General features: G+C 35.0%; 1 protein-coding gene across 9 annotated transcripts in view; it reads left to right on the plus strand.

Moving 5' to 3' along the window:
• Window positions 1-21,216, plus strand: part of GCFC2 (GC-rich sequence DNA-binding factor 2) — a 40,436-nt gene that overhangs the window by 12,562 nt on the left and 6,658 nt on the right. For 2 of the 9 annotated variants that reach the window (XM_010333407.3, XM_074397758.1), the window contains exons 5-14: window positions 2,177-2,292; window positions 4,367-4,553; window positions 6,991-7,114; window positions 8,367-8,448; window positions 9,303-9,415; window positions 10,166-10,365; window positions 11,420-11,570; window positions 14,912-15,033; window positions 19,130-19,206; window positions 20,635-20,701. In XM_010333407.3, coding sequence (XP_010331709.2) covers window positions 2,177-2,292; window positions 4,367-4,553; window positions 6,991-7,114; window positions 8,367-8,448; window positions 9,303-9,415; window positions 10,166-10,365; window positions 11,420-11,570; window positions 14,912-15,033; window positions 19,130-19,206; window positions 20,635-20,701 — 1,239 coding nt within the window. Of the gene's footprint in view, window positions 1-512; window positions 1,705-2,176; window positions 2,293-4,366; window positions 4,554-6,990; window positions 7,115-8,366; window positions 9,148-9,302; window positions 9,416-10,165; window positions 10,366-11,419; window positions 11,571-14,911; window positions 15,034-19,129; window positions 19,207-20,634; window positions 20,702-21,216 lie in introns of those variants that run through there. The other 7 variants (XM_074397767.1, XM_039478528.2, XM_074397773.1 and 4 more) reach the window with 6 other exon arrangements.

The following is a 21,216-nucleotide window of genomic DNA, read 5'->3' on the forward strand; positions in this document are numbered from 1 at the left end:
AGATGGGTTTCACCATGTTGCGTCGACTGGTCTCAAAACTGATTTCAGGCAATCTGCCAACCTCAGCCTCCCAAAGTGCTAGAATGACAGGCGTGAGCCACCATGTCTGGCCATATGGGACACATTTTAATGTAACTGTGAACTAAGAGCTACTAGTCCAGCAGATTTTGAGTATTGCATTGTTTCCCTAAAATATTTAAAATGTCTCACTATACCCCTTTGAATTTGCTAGGATGCCTTTGCACACAATTTAGGAACCACATTATGTGTACAGTTTTGAATTCTGATTTCCTTGCTTGACATATTATAGAGTACCTTCTCTTCTCTTTACATAGTTATAATAATCAATTTTAATAGCTTCATAATATTCACTGGAGTCACTAAATCATAATCTTATTAACCATTCTTTATTTTGGATTTTTAGGTTATTTGCAATCTGATTTTTTTTCTATTAACAGATAATAATCAGTGAAGATTTAGTTATTTTTCCTCCTCTCCTTTCTTTTGTTCAGATGTGTGTTTTTGAACTATTCCTTTCTAAAAACTGCCAAGAATTGTATTATTAATCAAGAGATGAACAATTTTTATGGCACTTAGTATATTTTTCTCTATTGCCTTCTAAAGAAAACAGCTCAATCTGTAATGTCTCCAATATCATGGGAATATTTTACCATAAACTTGGCCTCTTCAAGTGTAAGTATATAATTGGCGAAAATGGAATCTCACACTTACTTGATTTGCATTTTTATTACTTATATGAGTACATTTACTGATTCCTTTACTGAAAATCCACTATTTGCCACTGTATTAGTTTCCTGTGACTCCTGTAACAAACTACCACAGACTTAGTGGCTTAAAGTAAGAGAAGTTTATTCTCTCTGAGATCTGGAGGCCAGAAGTCCAAAATCAGAATGTTAGTAGAGCAACCCTGCTTCAGAAGCTCTAGAAGAGAATCCGCTACTTGACTCTTCTAGTTTCTGGTGGTTGTTGGCATGCCTTTTCTTGCGGCCGTATCACTCTCTGTTCCCTCTTCACATCTGTGTCTTCTGTTGTATCCTAAAATTCCCTATCTCTTAGAATGGTACATTTAATTGTATTCAGGCCCTATCCGAATAATCCAAGCTATGCACCAAGTCTCAAAGTTTTAATTACATCTTTTGCCATATATCAAACATGAACATATTTCTCATGGGGTCACCATTAGCCTGCTAATGGTGCGGGAAGGGAGACAGCTAAACAAAATAATTATAGTGAAATCCTACTGGTTCTGTGAGAGAACTCTCTGCAGGGTCATAAAGTGGCACAGAGGAGCAAGTGGGTGGTCAGTTTTATAGGAGGGAAGGTAGATGAGCAAGTTTGAGAAAGCCTTTACAGAAGTGGTGATATTTGAATGGGTCGTTGACTGTAAAATATCAAGAATGTTTGGAGATTTGTAGATATGAGTAGTGCTGGATGGGAGGCTTGGTGAGAACTGAAATGAGAAAAGATGATGCTTCATGGAAAATAAAGAGTAGCTAAACCAGTGAAATTGGCTAAATATCTGCTCGATTTTTTTCATATTTGTCTAAAACAAAGGTTCTTCAGGATCTTTTGAACATTCCAAGCATGGTGGTGATGAGCTGTGATTAGACAGAGGACATTAATATGGAATATGCCATGTTATAAGTTAGGAGTGCATTTCCTTACAAGGAACAGAAAACACAAGTAAGAATGTCTTAAAGAAAAGTAAAAACTTTACCTACAAACCCTTCCATGGACTTCCATTTATTTTTCATTGACTAGAATGGAGTTGAAGTTAAATAGATACTTCTATCATGGAAATAGGTGTTAGGTCAGCCAGACAGGTCTGTCTACCCCACAAATAAATATTCACAAAGGATTGTTGTTTCTTCAAAAACTGGCTGACTTTCTGTGAGTACATTAGACGATAACCAAAATTAGCTTCAAAACTAAGCTTTTTAAAAAATATGATTTTTAGAATTTGTGAATTTTAACTTCTAAAATGTAAAACTGTGAATTTAAAAACTTTTTATTGGGACCATGAAAAATTACAAATGCATGGAATTCTTTAGCTTGAAGGGACTGTGGATCATCCAGTCCCTTTTCATGCTATTAATGTTTATAAGGTAAATTGAATGGTTTTTTAAAAATCTATGTTTATTTTTTTTTTTTTTAGGAAAGAGACATAGATCTTTCCCATAGCTGCGGATCTTCAAAAGTAAAGAAATTTGATACTTCCATTTCATTTCCACCAGTAAATTTAGAAATTATAAAGAAGCAATTAAATACTAGGTGAGTAATACTCCTTTTGAAATTTACATTTGTCCTAGATATCTAATAGTGAAGACATAGCACTATATTCTTTTAGATTATTAAGTTTTAATATTAAACAGACTTATAGGGGGAAAAAAGGATCTCCTGTGTTATACTAACACAGTTGATTACGTTTTTGTACACAGTAGTCCCCTCTATATCTGTATGTTTGTCTTCTGTAGTTTCAGTTATCAGTGATCAAACCATGGTCCAAAAATATTATATGGAAGATTCCAGAAATAATTCATGTGTTTTAAATTGCATGCTCTTCTAAGTAGTGTAATGACATCTCAAGCTACCCTGCTTCATCTTGCCCAGGATGAGAATCATCCTTTTGTCCAGCATCTTTTTGTTCTGTAAGCCAACTGCCTGTTAGTCGCATAGTAACCTTCTTCGTTACCAGAGGGACTATTGCTGTATCACAGTCCTTGTGTTCTGGTAACCTTTATTTTAGTTAATAGTGGCCCCAGAGTACAAAAGTACTGTATGTAATTTATAAATTAAACTTCATCATAGTTATGTATGTGTAGGGAAAAAAAAACAGCATATATAGGCTTCAGTATTATTTGCATTCACTGGGGGTCTTGGAACATGTCCCCATGATTAAGGGGGTACTACCCTGTCTTTTTTAGTCTTTATAACATACTTTTCATGGTTAAAATCAGTAAATACAAAATTCTACTTTTTTATTTAATATGGTTTTAAGCATTTTTTTAAATTACCAAATAGCCTTTAATTTTTTTAAAAACTGTTATGTTTGTTTCCAAGTAGTTGTTATATCATAATTAAGTATTTCTCTGCTGGACATTTTGATCTAGAACAGGAGTCAGCAAGTGTCTTTTTTTGTAAAAAGCTGCATAGTAAATATTTTAGGCTTTAAGGGCTAGATGATTGCTGTTTTAACCACTCAACTCTGTGTTATAGCATGAAAACAGCTATAGACAATATGTAAACATATAAGCATGGCTATTTTCCAATAGAACTTTATTTATAAAAACAAAGGATGGGCTAATAATTTGCCAAGCCCCAGAATACAAAGATAACCTTGCATGAGAGATAGAAAAGAGGCAGCAGATAATTGATTTACAGTAGCATTTTATTTTATCTGGATACTTTATTATATTTTTTATTAACTAGGTTTTTCATTTTAAAAAGACCATACACTCATGATTAAAAAATAAAATAACCAGTAGAAAGGATATACAGAACAAAGGAAATTAACCTCTCTAGAGGAAACCATTCCTATTAGTTTCTTTCTTTTCTTTTTTTTTTCCTTTTTTAGATAGAGTCTTGCTCTGTTGCCCAAGCTGGAGTGCAGTGGCACGGTCTCAGCTCACTTCAACCCCCACCTCCCAGGTTCAAGTGATTCTCCTGCCTCAGCCTCCCGAGTAGCTGGGACTCCAGGTGCCTGCCACCATGCCTGGCTAATTTTTTTATTTTTAGTAGTGACGGGGTTTCACCATGTTGGCCAGGCAGCTCAAACTCCTGACCTCAGGTGATCCACCCACCTCAGCCACCCAAAGTGCTGGGATTATAGGCGTGAGCCATCATGCCTAGCCACTGCCAGTTACTTATGTTTTCTTCCAGAAGTGGTCTGTATGTATAGCTTTACAAGCACATATATGCTTATATAGTCCCCTGTTTTTAAACAAAAAAGGAAACACATCATATACTGTTCTCTGTACCTAGCTTTCTCCACATAATATTTACTTAAAAGTTCACTGCTATAGTCAATATTTTACTTAATTAAAGCACTTTATTAATAATGCCTACTATATATTATTATCTTGATTAATTTCTTAACTCTCACTGTCCTTTATATAAAGCGAAGAAAGATTATGAAAGATAAATGCAAGAAAACTTGGAAGAGAGAATATTTGGCCTAAACAAGTGCTAAAGGGTTTCTTCTTTTATTGTGGTGCTCTTTGCTTGTCAAGTCTATAAATCCAGATTTATATGATTGTCAGTTTCCTTGGTGGTCTTTGAAAATATTTGCATTAGATTGCTACTTTTAAAAAATTTTGAAAAATAAATTTTATTTTTTTTTATTTAGATTAACATTACTACAGGAAACTCACCGCTCACACCTGAGGGAATATGAAAAATATGTACAGGATGTCAAAAGCTCAAAGAGTACTATCCAGAACCTAGAGAGTTCATCAAATCAAGCTCTAAATTGCAAATTCTATAAAAGCATGAAAATTTATGTGGAAAATTTAATTGACTGCCTTAATGAAAAGGTACATATCAATATTTATATTATTTCCTTTGTTGGAGAAAACCCTTTACCACACAATTAAGAAAAGTCTAGCAGGGCACGGTGGCTCATGCCTGTAATCCCAGCACTTGGGAGGTTGAGGTGGATGGATCACGGGAGATTGGGAGTTCAAGACCAGCCTGACCAACATGGAGAAACCCTGTCTCTACTAAAAATACAAAATTAGCCAGGCATGGTGGCATGTGCCTGTAATCCCAGCTACTCGGGAGGCTGAGGCAGGAGAATTGCTTGAATCCAAGAGGTAGAGATTGTGGTGAACCAAGATTGCACCACTGTACTCCAGCCTGAGCAAGAAAAGTGAAACTCTGTCTCAAAAAAAAAAAAAAAGTCTGAAGTCTAAATCTCACAATTGTATTCCTTTCTCTAGTATTTTTCCTACACGTTTTTAACATAAGATGATATTAAGCATTCTCTTAATGTTGGATATTCAAGTTTTTTGTAGTTATTTTATTATTATAAGTAACATTGTATGAAATTTTATATGTAAATTTTTGTTACATCTGTTTAAGGAAAATCCCTTAAAAATGAAGTCAAAGAAAATGAATTAAGAAGTCTAAATATTTTCAAGACTTATGAAACATTGCAAAGTTGTCCTTCAGAAAGATTGTTCCAGTGTTATTAGTTTATTAGATTAGGAAGAAATAAATTTTGTTTTCACATATCATCTTTTTATCTCAAGCAAACTCTATGGTTTTCTTGTGAATTATGTTTTTTGTCTTTGTCCTGTTACCTTTTTGGTTCTTAGTGGAGATTTTTCCTTTTTCTTTTCTAATTTTCTTAGAGTATGAACATTCTTTGTAGCTTAAAATTTTTTAATGCTTTATCTTACTTGATGTAAACCTTCCAGATTTGTCTTGAATTTGTTTGTGATGGTTTTTCTTTTAACATTCAGATGTTTTGAAATTTTTGTTTTCAGTTTTTGTTTTATGCATACTAAGTTCTTACATTGGGGCCTTCAGTTGTCCGTTTTTAAAAATAGATTAACCATTTCAATTAATTATACTCTACTTTCCACATTATTTTTATTTATTTTTTTGGGGGGTGGCAGAGTCTTGCTCTGTCGCCCAGGCTGGAGTGTAGTAATGTGATCTTGGCTCACTGCAACCTCTGCCTCCCAGGTTCAACTGATTCTCATGCCTCAGCCTCCCAAGTAACTGGTACTACAGGCATGTAGCACTACACCCAGCTAATTTTTTGTATTTATAGTAGAGACCAGGTTTCACCATGTTTCCCAGCTGGTCTCGAACTCCTGAGGTCACGAAATCCACCTGCCTCAGCCTTTCAAAGTACTAGGATTACAGGCCTGAGCCATTGGGCTCGCCCACATTATTTTTTATTTATAATTGAAATGTTGCTAAACAACTGGATGCTTTGTACCAATTGTTGTTTTAAGTTGGCTATCTTCTACTATCACTTGGTACATCCTTTTTGAAGTATTTATTACAATGTAATTTTCTTTCTTCATTAACCCTTGAAGAATTATACAGTTAAAATTTTGTTATCCTGTGCATGAATGTATTCATAGCAGCAGCTGTGGAATATCAATGGAGTGGGAAAAATTGTTGCTCCCCAAAATACAAGAGTTTCAGTTTCAGCAAGTCTCATTTCTGTATCACATTATAGCTTTCTTACCTGTCTCTGGTTAGTTTTTCCTCCCTTCCTCAATTTTTCAAATTTCAGCAGCTTCAAGTGCCCCCACCTACTTTCTACACCCTAGGCCTGTGAAAACATCCACACTCTTAATTTTCACCTATTCTTCTAGCTCAGGAAAAAAAATCTATCTCAAACTCTTATTCATGTTCCTGACTCCATCCATTTGGTTTTTTCTTTGTTTTTTTTGTTTTTTTTTGAGATAGAGTATTGTTCTGTTGTCCAGGCTGGAATGCAGTGGCGCGGTCTCAGCTCACTGCAACCTCCCCATCCAGGATTCAAGCAATTCTCCTGCCTCAGCCTCCTGAGTAGCTGGGATTGAAGACAGGCACCATCACGCCTGGCTAATTTCTGTATTGTTAGTAGAGACAGAGTTTCACCATGTTGGCCAGGCTGGTCTTGAACTCCTCACCTCAAGTGATCTGCCCACCTCCCAAAGTGCTGGATAACAGGCATGAGCCACCGCACCTGGCCCACAACTGGTTTCACTGTCTCTGATATTTATAACAGTTCCAGTAGACTGAGTCAGTTTTCTGATTTTTAATATTAAAAGTATTAGCAGCTAGGTATGCTGCATACAATGTTTTATAATTGAACTGTGATAGTATTAGGAATGTTTCTTTGTATGAGAATTGAGCATCTAAATATGCTTATTATCTTGTAAGCATTACCTTTATATATATATATATATATGTATATATATTTTATTACTGATGACCTGCAGAATGTTACTTGTATATGTATTTCAGATTATCAACATCCAAGAAATAGAATCATCCATGCATACACTCCTTTTAAAACAAGCTATGACCTTTATGAAACGCAGGCAAGATGAATTAAAACACGAATCAACGTATTTACAACAGTTATCACGTTAGTGTTTTTCATGTTCAATAGTTTTTTATTCATTAAGCTAAGTTATATGACTAATAAAAATATTTTTATAAACATTTTTTGTGTGTATTTTCCCACAAACCCTTTACCCACCAACTTCCAAAAACTCAACGTATTTAGAAATAGGACTTAATAATGTTTTAAATTAAGTCTAAGACTAAAAAATAAACATTACTTCCTATTACTTACTATTTCAGGCAAAATATTTACATAATCATTTAATGAATGTTTTGAGATAAGTTCATGAAATTCTGTAAAGTCTATCAGAAATCTAACTTAATAGTTTCAAATCCCTTTCAAAGATTGGTTCTGGTGAATTTCAATACAGATTTATCTTTAGGATCTCATTATATAAAATATGAATGCCTCCTTTTTTTTCCCACATTGGTTTTGTACTTTCAGAGATATCTTCCTTTGATTAAGATGCTGTCAGGAGATAGTAAAAGACCATAACCAAATAGCTAATAAATGCAAAGGCAGAGTGACTTTCAGTGAAACATACGACCTTAGTGGATTGTAAATAATGGTGTCATATATTAAAATAAGAAATAATGTGACTAGAATACAGTAGTCCCTCTAATCTGCAGTTTTGCTTTCCACAGCTCCAGTCAACAGTGGCCCAAAAATGAATGAGTATAGTACAATAAGATATTTTGAGAACTACCCCACATTCATGTAACTTACATTACAGTATATTATTTCCATTGTTCTACTTTATTGCTATTGTTAATCTTGTACTGTGCCTAATTTGTAAGTTAAACTTTATCATAGGTACGTATATAAAGGGAAAAACAAATAGGGTTTGGCACTATGTGTGGTTTTTGGCATCCACTGAGGTTCTCGGAATGTAGCCCTGCAGATTAGAGGGGACTACTGTATTTGTAAAGCCAATATTTCTTGCAATTGGCTATGGAAAAAAGTGGTGAAAACTACTGGAAGAGAATTTGAGGAAACGAAACTTTGTGGAAGAACTTTGTCACTGTTTTCAAGTGCCAAACATTCACCAGCCAAAGTACATTTTTAGGCTAATGAACCTCATGCCTGTCAATATTGCAATAAAGAGTTAACATTTAAATTTCATCGCATAATAAATTGCAAAATTTTTAAGTATATTTGTATATTTACATATGCATATATGTTTATACCTCCATGATATTACCTTCATTTTCAAAGCATTTCACTGTTTTCTTTTGAGAATTTGTAGTATGAAGTCACTTTTATTTATTAACAGACAAAGATGAGACATCCACAAATGGAAACTTCACAGTAGATGAAAAAACTCAATGGATTTTAGAAGAGATTGAATCTCGAAGGTAGCTATATAAAGTGAAGATTTAAAGAAAGCATCATAGAGCAAGTACTTTTCACTACTTAAATATAATTAACCACACGGTATCATTAACCATACCTGATGTATATTATTAATTTGTGAGAATAACAGAAAAGCAAAATTCAATAAAACCATCCTTGACTGCTTTAAAGACATACTGGTATATTTTAATCAGTTAAAAGGAATAGTTAAAATGACATTTATCAGGCTGGGGATTGCTCGTAACTAGAAACCGGTCCTAATTATATTGGTACTCCCTCTTCAGAATCTGGTTAGCTCATGGGAATGTCTTATAAGAAAACAAAAACAAAAAAAAAACGGAAAACCACCAACTCAAATGAAACTAAAAATGTCAAAAACATTAAGAAAGTTGTACGGCCGGGCGCGGTGGCTCAAGCCTGTAATCCCAGCACTTTGGGAGGCCGAGGCGGGTGGATCACGAGGTCAAGAGATCGAGACCATCCTGGTCAACATGGTGAAACCCCGTCTCTACTAAAAATACAAAAAATTAGCTGGGCATGGTGGTGCGTGCCTGTGGTCCCAGCTACTCAGGAGGCTGAGGCAGGAGAATTGCCTGAACCCAGGAGGCGGAGGTTGCGGTGAGCCGAGATCGGGCCATTGCACTCCAGCCTGGGTAACAAGAGCGAAACTCCGTCTCAAAAAAAAAAAAAAAAAAAAGAAAGTTGTACGTTGATACGGTAGTATATTTCTAGCCATTTAAAATAAATGATAAAATTGCTTATTTTCAGCAAGAGGTAAAAAAATTTTGTTTTGAAGCATTTATTTTCAGCAAGAGCTATTTACTTTTTGTTATTTTTGGTTTGTCGAAAAATATAGGACAAAAAGAAAACAAGCAAGGGTGCTTTCTGGGAATTATAACCATCAGGAAGGAACATCTAGTGACGATGAATTGTCTTCAACAGAGATGATAGACTTCCAAAAAAGCCAAGGTCAGTTACCAGGTTTCTAATATATCATGGTTTGAGTTTTGAGACAATGAGGAACACTTTGCTTTGATTGCCCTTAATAAGTAAATAATCTGTATGAAACAGTTGGGCAAATTCAGGAAACAAAACACATTTTTCCTCTGTAAGACTTTTCCTACCTCTGAAAAAATGGAGTAAAATGAAGGAGGAACATAGTGAGTATTCTTGCATCTTCATAGTTTTTTCTGTTAGACTTTCTCCTATTACTAATGAACATCGTCATTTCTTTACCACACATACTTTGTATATTATTTTTAATTTAAAATATTATGAAAATATCTTCTCATCTTTTTAGCATTATATGAAGATAAGATGCATATAGTTGAAAGATTCTGGACTCTGGAGTTAAATAAATTTGGATTCTAAGGGAGATTTTATTCTGTGTAATCTTATACAAATTTCTTGTCCTCCCTAAATTTGATGTTGTTTTGTCTGTAAATAGGTAGGCTATACCTATATGGTAGGAAAGATAGCTACGATGGTGAAATAAGATAAATATATTTCTGTTGGCATATAGCAGGGGTATATATGGTAGCTTTTATTAGTGTTGATATTATTACTTTGTTGCTAAAATAATTTTTTAATAAAAATTTATGTTACTATTAAAGGGCAAATAAAGCTCAATTGATCGCAGTCCTTCATGGCTGTGTTTTTAAGTAAGCAGACTTAAAGTTCACAACTTAAAGTGAGTAAAGAGACTTATTTTGCTTACAGGTGACATTTTACAGGATCAGAAGAAAGTTTTTGAAGATGTGCATGATGATTTTTGTAACATCCAGAATATTTTGTTGAAATTTCAGCAATGGCGAGAAAAGTTTCCTGACTCCTATTATGAAGCTTTTATTAGTTTATGCATACCGAAGCTTTTAAATCCCCTAATACGAGTTCAGTTGATTGATTGGAATCCTCTTAAGGTATTTATACTTAACATGTGAAAAACTATCCTGATTATATATTAGTTACTTAAATTCCCTTACTGTTATATTAACTATTAAATACCTTACCTTTAGAGTTGGAGCTGAAATTTAGAGCTTTGGAACAATAGTCAGAAAATGTGTGCTTTAAGCTACATTCCTATTTTCTTGGCTCTCACTGGATTTTTAGACTGAGGCAGCACTAAACATCAGTAAAGCAAACATTTTTTTTTTTTTAGCTTCTTGTATATTAAATTTAAAATCTTCCCAAAAAGTATAAGGTACTGTTGGGTTTGGGAAAAGTAGATATAAAAGCCTTGTTTCAAGAATTCTTAAGTTGGAGTTGACATACTGGAAAGGGTTGCTTAGGGTTGCATTGAGGAGGTTGAATACAAGACTTTGAAAGGTTTATGGGATAAACAGGATGAGACAGAAAGGGAAAGATGTTTCATAAAAGCATAAAGGGAGAAATATTAGTTCAGGAGCTAGAAATTGCACAGATATTTAGATCCTAAGTTAAGAAATATAAACTCAATTCACTGAATTTGACTGACTACGGTAAGAAATAAAAGAAATATGAACTCAACAACTGCCTACTGTGTAACAGGACCTTTAAATCACATACAGATTACATATTTATGCTTACGAGAATTGAAGTGGCCAGAAATAAACTTTGCTTAAAGTGGATGGATTTTTTTAAATAAACAAATTCCATGACTGTTTCAAGTACCTAACAAATGTATATTTTGCTCCTAGCAGACTACTTGCCATGTGGTAGGCTCTAAAGGCTCTGGCACACACTAGGTAGTTGTCGAGCGTTTGTTGTGTGATTGAATGCATGAAATGCAGCTTCTTGTTATGTTGCTTAGACACCCTGTCTCAGTCATGCTGTCCTGCCATCCTGCCTAGCCTTGGCAGTCTAGTGTTACAATAGGGAATTAATCTCCTCTGATCTTTAGAAAAGCTCTGGTAATTATTGAAAAAATTAATAACTATTTTAAAATACACTAATTTTGAAGGGTTTCTTTATAACTTCTATAATTTTCTTTGTAAGTTGGATTCCACAGGTTTAAAAGAGATGCCATGGTTCAAATCTGTAGAAGAATTTATGGATAACAGTGTAGAAGACTCAACAAAGGAAAGTAGTTCAGATAAAAAAATCTTGTCTACTATCATCAACAAAACCGTTGTTCCCCGACTTACAGGTACTGCCTTATAACCTTGATAAAATTAAATTATTTTTTAACAGACTATGTATTGTTACCTTCTGTTATGTTCACAAATTTTTTTTCAGAAGTTTTTAAACACAAGGAAATGTTATGTGTAGTAAAAAATTAACAGATGTCAAATTTAAGCTGGTTACAAATTTTTTGTTTGTACGGGTTGTTGGCCCTGAAACTGCTAATACTCATACTGATTCTAATCCTCTTCTGACTTACCATCAGCAATTCCAACAGTTGATCATTCTTTCTTCCTAGAAACACTGTCTTTACTTGGCTTCTAAGATACCACACTTTTAGTTTCCTGCCCAACTTGCTGGTCTTTGCTGTCTGCTTGTCACCGCTTTGACTTCCAAGTGCCACAGTATCTCAGGATTCAGGTCACTTACCTTCTCTTTTCTATTTACATTTATTCACTTAGTATTTAAAGTCAATTTAGTGTTTGTGGCATTCCTGGCTGCTTCAGTCATTTTTTAGCACACTTCCATCCATACTACATGTGTCTTCTTTTTCCCTTCACTTCTCTCATCACATTTCTTTTCCTTTTCTTTAAAAAGCATTGCTTTGGCTGGGTGTGGTGTCCAACACCTGTAATCCCCGCAATTTGGGAGGCCAAGGCAAGTGGCTCACGTGCGGTCAGGTGTTTGACACCAGCCTGGCCAACATTGCGAAACCCCCACCTTTAGTAAAAATACAAAAATTAGCTGGGCGTGGTAGCAGGCGCCACAGTCCTACTCTGGAGGCTGAGGCAGAATAGCTTGAACGTGGGAGGCAGAGGTTGCAGTGGGCCGAGATCGCGCCATTGTACTCTAGCCTGGGTGACAAAGGCTAAACTCTTTCTCAAAAACGACAACAACAAAGTTGCTTCATTCCACTCACATCTGCCACTAGCATCTATAAGCACTTAACATTAATGCTTGTGCTTCAGGCAAGCAAAGACAAGTGAAGTCTTTTGTTTTACCTGTGTACTTGATAAGGATCTGTTTCACTATGTAACTGAGAAGTTTGACAGCAAAGACTGCACAACTCTATTTTATTTTTTGTATGTTCATTTTTGAGACAATCTTCCTCTGTCACCCAGTCTGGAGTACAGTGGCATGAACATTGCTCACTGCAGACTTGAATTCCTGGGGTCAAGTGATTTCCCGCCTCAGCCTTCCAATTAGCTGGGACTCCAGTCCCGTGCTAGCACAGCCAGCTAATTTTTAAAAGATTTTTTTGAGAGACAAGGTCTTGCTGTGTTGCCCAGGCTAGTCTCAGACTCCTGGCCTCAAAATACATTTCCCCTCAGCTTCCCAAAGCACTGGGATAATAGGGGTGAGTCACCATGCCCAGCCTAGAAGTCTGAACCAGTCAGCCTTATAATTGCTTCTTAAGCAACTTGATTAAACTTTAAAAGATTTTGCCTGGGCACAGTGGCTCATGCCTGTAGTCCCAGCACTTTGCAAGGCCGAGGCTGGAGGATCGCTTTAGCACAGGAGTTTGGTACCAGCCTGGGAAACATGGTGAAACCCCAACCCTATTTATAAATTTTTTAATTAAAAAAAAAACTTTCAAGATTTTATTTCAGTGAACCTTAAGGTGCTGTTGTAGGGTGTATGAGAAAGTTACTGTTTTTAACTAGCTCTACTAATGATAGAGTACATGTGCCTCATTTAAGCACTCTGCTGAAAGTAATCTAAATACTTGTGATGAAACGTCCCACAAATAAGTAGCTTTGTGAGAAATTAACACTCACTGAATCCCGATAGTGGTTGAATTCTATATATATTTCAAAGATAGCACTAACAGAATATACTAATGGATGGGTTGTGCAGCAAGAGAGAAAGAGCGAATGGTTCCATGGGTCTTGGCCTGAGCAACTGGAAGGACAGAGGTGCTATTTCCTACATGAAAAATTCTGTGAGGAGTAAGCTTAATGTGGGGAGCTATATTAGAAGCTCCATTTGGGACATGTTGAGTTTGATGTAACTGCAATCTGAGTGGAAATGTCAGGTCAATTGTTGAATACATGAGTCTTAAAGGGGGAGGTCCAGTCAGAAAGTATAAGTTTGGAATTTATCCACGTGACATTTATTGATGGCATTTAAAGTCATAAAGTCAAATACTAAGTGAGTGAATGTAAATAGAAAAGAGAAGGTAAGTGACCTGAATCCTGAGATACTGTAGCACCTGTAAGTCAGAGGTGACAAGCAGATAGCAAAGACCAGAGAGGTGGGCAGGAAACTAAGAGTGTGGTATCCTGGAAGCCAAGTAAAGACAGTGTTTCTAGGAAGAAAGAATGATCAAGTGTTGGAGTTGATGATAAGTCAGATGAGGATTAGAGTCAGTCATTGGAGTTTGTTATGTGAATGTCATCTGTCATTTGCTAAAAGCACATTAGGTGAACTAGTAAGAGATAAGGAGTAATTAAAGGGAAATCAAGAACAAAGTGAGAAGAGAGAAATTGGAGATAGAAATTTAGACAGTATTTTGGGGGATTTTATTGTAAAAGATAGGAGGGAAATGGAACAGTACTTGAGGAAGTAGGTCTAAGAGGGGGATTATTTTTAATACAAAATAAATAGTTATTTGTAGGGTGATGGAAAAAGTTTAGTCCAAATGATGTCAATACCAAAGTGGAAGGACAGAGTTCTGGGGACAAGATCTTTGACTAAGCCAAAAGGTTGGAATCTCATGCACAAAATAAACAGTTCGCCTGAAGTGATGGCACAGTGGGTGCCTCATCCATAGTAATAGGAGACAAATTAGAGCATATGGGCACAGATGCAGGTAGGTGTGTAGATGCTGTGATAGGAGATTTGTAGAGCTGCTTTTTAAATTGCTTCTATTTTCTTAGAAAATTAGGAAGTAATTAGCTGAAAGAGAAAGCAAGAAAGTAAAAAAATAAAGTAGGAAATAATCATCTAGAAGAAAAAAGTCCATCAACTGAGAATGAGATCAAGGAGAAGGGAAAAGGTATGAAGTAATCATCTAGGTGAGAGGGAGAATGAATGGACCTGAAATAGAGGCTTGCTCAAGTTGTATAGTGATCAAGTTAATGTGATTTTTTTTCCAGCCGCTTTTTATCTGTTTGGTTGCAGGCAGAGACTAAGTGACAAGGTAAACCTAACTATAGAGAGTTGTAGTTTAGTCAGAGGAGTTTAACAAAGCCCAAGAAGAACCAGGAAATTGAGAATGTATGCAAATATGTAATTGTAATAATTGGCCATGGATCTTAAACTGAATAAGGAGAGAAGTAGTGTTTGTTAGGTTTTGATTATTTGTATATGAGAAGCAAAACAATCTAGTAAATAAATTGTGTACCACTGAAATATTTGTTTCAGATTTTGTAGAATTTCTTTGGGATCCTTTGTCAACCTCACAGACAACAAGTTTAATAACACATTGCAAAGTGATTCTTGAAGAACATTCCACTTGTGAAAATGAAGTTAGTAAAAGCAAACAGGTAATAATTTCTAGAGCTGTGAACACCATGATGTATCTGTAAAGCATTATCATTTTCTTACAGATCTTTGTTTATAAAAGATGCAGAAGTAATTACCAGAAAACTGTTTTGGGAAAAACATATTTACTTTTGATTTATAGAAACTAGACTTTTTCTCAGATTGCACTGAGATAAAAAAAAATTTTTTTTAACTAGACTATTTTTCTTCTTTATAATAAGATGAAAGAATATACCTTGATACTTCTGAACACTGTGATGGGAGTGGTAATCATTTTAAAATATACACATACATGTAAATTCCCAGATTACTACTTCCATTTCTATTAGCTTACTTTTCTCTGTTCGGTAATCTGATTTGTGTTCTTATGGTAAAGGTAGCCATCTTTTAAGTTTATGAATATACACTGGACCTGCAGAGATGAACAGGTATTAATTCATAGTGCAAATTCATTTCTTCTAAAGGAAAACAACACTCATATTCTTTTAGCAAAAATCTAGTGGCATTGTGGCCATGCTTGAATAATGGTTTCAAAATTAGACTAACACTTATTATATTAACTAGTTATTTGTAATCTGCCAAATAATAATAATCTCTTTTAAAGTTTACTAGGACAGATCTCGATCTTACAGTGACCTAGAATTGAGTTCACTGAACATAAGACGTATCAAGGAACTTTTTAGAGAGCTCTTGCTGAGAATCTGCTGATTCTTTCATTCTGGTATTTTGTTTGTTTGTTTGTTTATTGATGAAATTGTGAATTCATGCAGTTTTATGAGTAAACCTATTTTAGGGTGAGCTTTAGGAAATTAAGGAGAGATTGACAGACTGGAGAATGCCCAGAGTAGAATGACAGAGGTGGTTAAAAAGCAAGGAGGCATATCATATTCATATTATGATCACATTAAGTTTTTAGCCCTTGGAATTGTGATTACAAAGGAGGAAAGCTGTAAGAAATGAAAGAGAGAAAAGGGATACCAGCCAATTCTGCCTTCATGAAGCATGTAATCTCAGAGAAAATGAGATGTACAGAAACTATAATTTAAAACAGGAAGTGAGAAGGAGAAGTAGGGAAGATAATAAACACTTATTTAATTCTAATTGTGTACTAGGCACTCTGTAAGGTCTTGTACCTGTCATCTTAATCCCAGCAGCCCTGTTTAAAAAAAGTGGGTGATTACCAGGCATGGCGGCTCATGCCTGTATATCTGAGTGCTTTGGGAGGCTGAGGCAGGAGGATCTCTTGAGGCCAAAAGTTCAATACCAGCCTGGACATCATAGCAAGACCCATCTCTACAGAGATAATGATTCCCTATCAGCAAATGCTTTTAGACCTGGCTGATGGACCATGTAGTAGAAATGTGAAAATGAGTCTAAGCATCACTTGGGTGTTCAGATAGATTGGTGGTTTTCAGATTCATTTTTTGTTTTTTGTCAACAAAAGCTATTTCAAATACATCTTACACAACCCGATATGTAAACACACACACACAGAAGTAAAACCGCTCCTGCTGTTGTGAGCAGCTGCCTTTATTCTTCCCTGACCACCCCAACATCTGTCTAGGCCATCCTGGGATTACCTCCATGGATATACAGAGCAGCATAAAAACCACTGGCATCACATATAAGTGCCCCTTTAAAGCTGTTTTAAAATATATGTGTATATATGTACAGGGTTTGTATGTGAATCTGAACATGTGATTCAGAATGCTTGGTAATAACAGTGTGGAATACCTTATTTTCCACCAAACAAATGATGTTATTTAATACTTAGAAAAGTTACTGGTTCGCTGTTTTAAAATATGTGAATTTCTGTGGGATTTTTGTTTTTCTGTCTATTTTTTTTTTTTTGTCTTTTTTTTTTTTTAGACAGCCTCACTCTGTCACTCAAGCTGGAGTACAGTGGTGCAGTCTCAGCTCACTGCTACCTCTGCCTCCTGGGTTCAAGCAGTTCTTGTGCCTCAGTTTCCCAGGCAGCTGGGATTGCAGACATGTGCCATCATGCCTGGCTAATTTTTTGTATTTTTAGTAGCAACAGGGTTTCGCCATGTTGGCCAGGCTGGTCTCAAACTCCTGACCTCAAGTGACCCACCCACCTCGGCCTCCCAAAGTGCTAGGATTACAGGCATGAGCCACCACACCCTGCCAGTGAATTTATGTTTTGTTTTAAACAGTTTATTTGGAATATTAATACTTTGAAAGAAAACTTTCATGTATAAGAGTAGTATTTCCATATTCCCTTTACCCACATTTATTTGTCCTTCATATTTTGCCCCATTGGCTTTATCATTAACCCTTCCATTTTAAATATATACATGCAATATTTTTTTCTCCTGAATACTGAAAACAAGCTGCATATTTGCTGAGACAAGGATATTCTGTTTTATAACCAGCGTAGTTAGCAATTTCAGTAAATTTATCAACATTCAATCATCATTCATATTCCACTTTTGCCAGTTGATTCAATAATGTCCTTTATGTTATAAGAAACAAAAATTAAACAATATGGAAATATTTACTAAGGCTGGCATTCAAAATCATTAAAATCAAATGAAAAAATCGAAGCAGCTTTTTTTTCTAGCACAAACATCTAAGTAAGTAAGTTACATAAGCTCAGATACTATTTTTTAGAGATACTGTCTAGAAAACGATCTTTTTTCTTTTGACAGAATTCAGAATGTTTAAGAAATGGAGTAAAATACAACTGAGTTTTTATTTTTAGCATTAAATATTGATATATGGGCACTTGAGGAATATATTACAGATAATTAAGTGGAAAGAGAAAACTTCAGTTCATTATGCTTTTTAGGAAAAGCATATTTGAATTCTTCGTTTATGGTTAATTCAGCTAGTATACAGTTTGTGACAGCTGAATTTGTGCTGTATACATTGTCATTGACTTAAAAAATAACTTTCACTCTAGTGTGTAATATGCCATTTTCATTTTACAAATTTGAAGTTTTTTAAGAATGAGAATATTATTATAGAAATACTGCTAATACATGAAAAAAATAAACAGTCATTATCTTTTCATCCTAGTATAAGGACTAATACCATTATAGGATATTTTCATCCAGGCTCCTTTTTCAAAGTTACAATGCTAATAGGCACGTAAGTTAGTATACTGCTTCTGCTTAACATTATCTCATTGCATATTTACAGTTGTCTGTTACTATAGTCAGCATAAACTTCAGCTAAAGTTTATGATAGATTCACTCGATGGATATAACATGTCCTTAAAATTCCCTGTGATTGAATATTTTGGTCATTTCTAATTTTTTATATACAAAGTGGAGTTCCCTAAGTGGATTTTCTGTGTCACAAGACACAAGACAAACCAACAAAGGACCCACAGCTAGAGTATATGAAAGGATTCTATAAATCAAAAAATAAAATAAAATAATAAAAAGACACAACCTAATACAAAAAAAATAGCAATGTTGGCAAGCAGCTTAATTAGGTACTTTGCAAAAGGGCTTGCCAAGCAGCAAATAGGAATATTAAAAGATGCCCAACAGCACATTACTCAACAGGAAAATGAGAATTAATACACTGAAATATGAGTGCATACCTACTACAATTGCAAACATTAAAAAACAAGAAAATACCAATTATCATAAGTATGTAGGGAAACAGGATTTCTTTTATACTACAGGCAGGAATGTCAATGGGATAGCACTATTCTAGAAACAGTTTGGTTTTTTGTACATAGTTGAATGTATGGACATGGACTATACTCCAGCAATTCCATTTCTATATATATACCTATTAAAAATGTGTGACCATGCATACTAAAGGACATGTACAAGAATTTTTATGACAGCATTATTTATAATAGCCACCAAACCAGAAATCACCTAAGTGTTCCATCAGTAGTATTCATGCAACAAAATACTATCTGGCAGTGAAAATGATCCAACTATAGCCATATGCAGCAACGTGGATAAATAAGGTTTTTTTATACCCAATTGATAGTTATTATTAACAGCTGATTCTGTGAGTGTGGACAAATTGGTACTCTTGTTAAAATTACATTTTATTGGTAAATACATTTCTACCTTTGACTATCACTGATGCTTTTCAAATTTTTAATTATAGGATTTGCTTAAATCCATTGTTTCAAGAATGAAGAGGGCAGTAGAAGATGATATCTTTATTCCTCTGTATCCAAAGAGGTAAGAGCTGTTAATTTCTAGATTGTTTAAAATAGCTGATCATAGAATACAGATTTAAGAATGTAACGCAAAAGAAATTGTAGTGTTTTCAAAACGTGTACACATAGTCTATGAGGATGCAAACTGAGATTTCAACAAGTATTTCTCAGTTACCTGCTTTATGCTGTACTTTATGCTTGGCACTTAGATGTATTATTGTTTGGTTGATTTTGGTTTTGGTTTTACATATATCCTAGGAACATAGCAGGTGACATAGAGTGGTAAAGAGCACAAGTTCAAGAGCACAAGTCCACTGTTAGTAGATATTTTTAAGCTTTTCTATCTATAAAATAAGGATAAAGTAAGGCACTAAGCCTACCTCACAGGATATTAAGGAGATGAAGAGAGCGCTCAGAAAACAGCAGTGCCTAGCACAGAGGTAGCACAAAGCTGAGGAGCCAGAAACTGCACCTGTAAATTCTGCAGTCACTTTAAATTATGAAACAAGTAATATTTGATGTACGATCATACATTTCGTTAGAAGGCATCAGTTATAATGATGCATGAACTGTAGCAATCCAGTGAGTACTGACAGGATGGAGGAGCTTTATAGAAAGGGAAAAAAGGAACCTCAAAGCTTTCTGATTTATTTTGAGTCATGAGATGTCTACATGTAAAAATTCTGCCGTGGTAAATTTTGCTTTGCAATGTTTAAGATAGGTAATGCATTCACATGGTTCAGATGTATTACTGTGTATATTATTTATTTATTTATAAATATGAATTTTATTAAAATAATATATTAAATAATAAAACATTATTCATATTAAAACAAAAAGTTTTACTCCCACCCCTGACTCAGTTTTTGCCCTTCTCCATCTACTCACATGTGTATGCATTAATAATCACCTTGAGTAATTTTTGTTTATTTTTCAAGGCTTTCTTCTTGCAAACAGAAGTATTTATATAGGCTATAATCTTACGTTACCCTCCTTTCTACAGCAAAGGAAGTATACTGTTAACAGTTGTACTCTGTCTTGTACCTTTTTATCACTTAGTACCTCTTTGAGATCTTTCTTTACACGTCATCTATCATGTGCAGTTTCCTCATTCTTTTTTAAGCTGCAAAGTTTGCCCTCACTTAGACGTCCTATGACTGATGGTCATGGGAGTGGTGAACTATTATCACCACTGATGTTGTAAACAATGTTATAGACATATTCTGTACTTGTGCACTTATATCTGCAAGAGGCATTCTCAGAAATGGGATCATTGGGCAGAGTATGCATACATTTCTAATTCCAGTGGATATCATCAGACAATCTCTGCTTATATTCCATTAAGGTTTAGTGTGGTTGGTTTAAAAGAAAATCTGATCTTAAACTCTGGTTCTGAAAGGCTAATAGTCCTTTGCATTTTCTTCCTTTTCTTTCTTTTGTTTCTAATTAGTGTTGTAGAAAACAAAACATCACCGCATTCAAAGTTCCAAGAAAGACAGTTCTGGTCAGGCCTAAAGGTGAGCAAAAACTGCTAAAATGAAAAGGCAAATCTTGTAAAAATCCTGTTTACTGTAGAACAAAGAACAACAAACTTCTTCTGTAAGAATTAGATAGTATTTTAGGCTTTGTGGTTCACATGGTCTCTGCCAAATTCCTCAGCTCTGCCACTATAGCAGAAAAAAGCTGTGTTTGAATAAAACTTATGCACTGAAATTTGAGTGTCAAGTAATTTTCTTATGGCACAAAATATTTTGCTTAAAGACAGGTTTAAAATGTCCTTGAAAAATGTTAAAACCATTCCTAGCTTATGGGTCCTACAATAAACAGGCAACAGGCTAGATATAACCCACATGCTATAGTTGGCTAACCGCTGGCCTTAAAATTACTGCTAAGTCAGTGGCAGTAGGGATGGGAAGGAGAAAAGGGTTCAAACAATGTTTAGAAGGAAGCTTTGAAAGGACTTGATAATTGATCGAGGGAAGGTATATCCGGGACGAATAGAGATACAGAGTTCTGGGAGGTGGTTTGCCTA

Source organism: Saimiri boliviensis, chromosome 1 (assembly GCF_048565385.1).
Source record: "Saimiri boliviensis isolate mSaiBol1 chromosome 1, mSaiBol1.pri, whole genome shotgun sequence".
NCBI lineage: Eukaryota > Metazoa > Chordata > Mammalia > Primates > Cebidae > Saimiri > Saimiri boliviensis.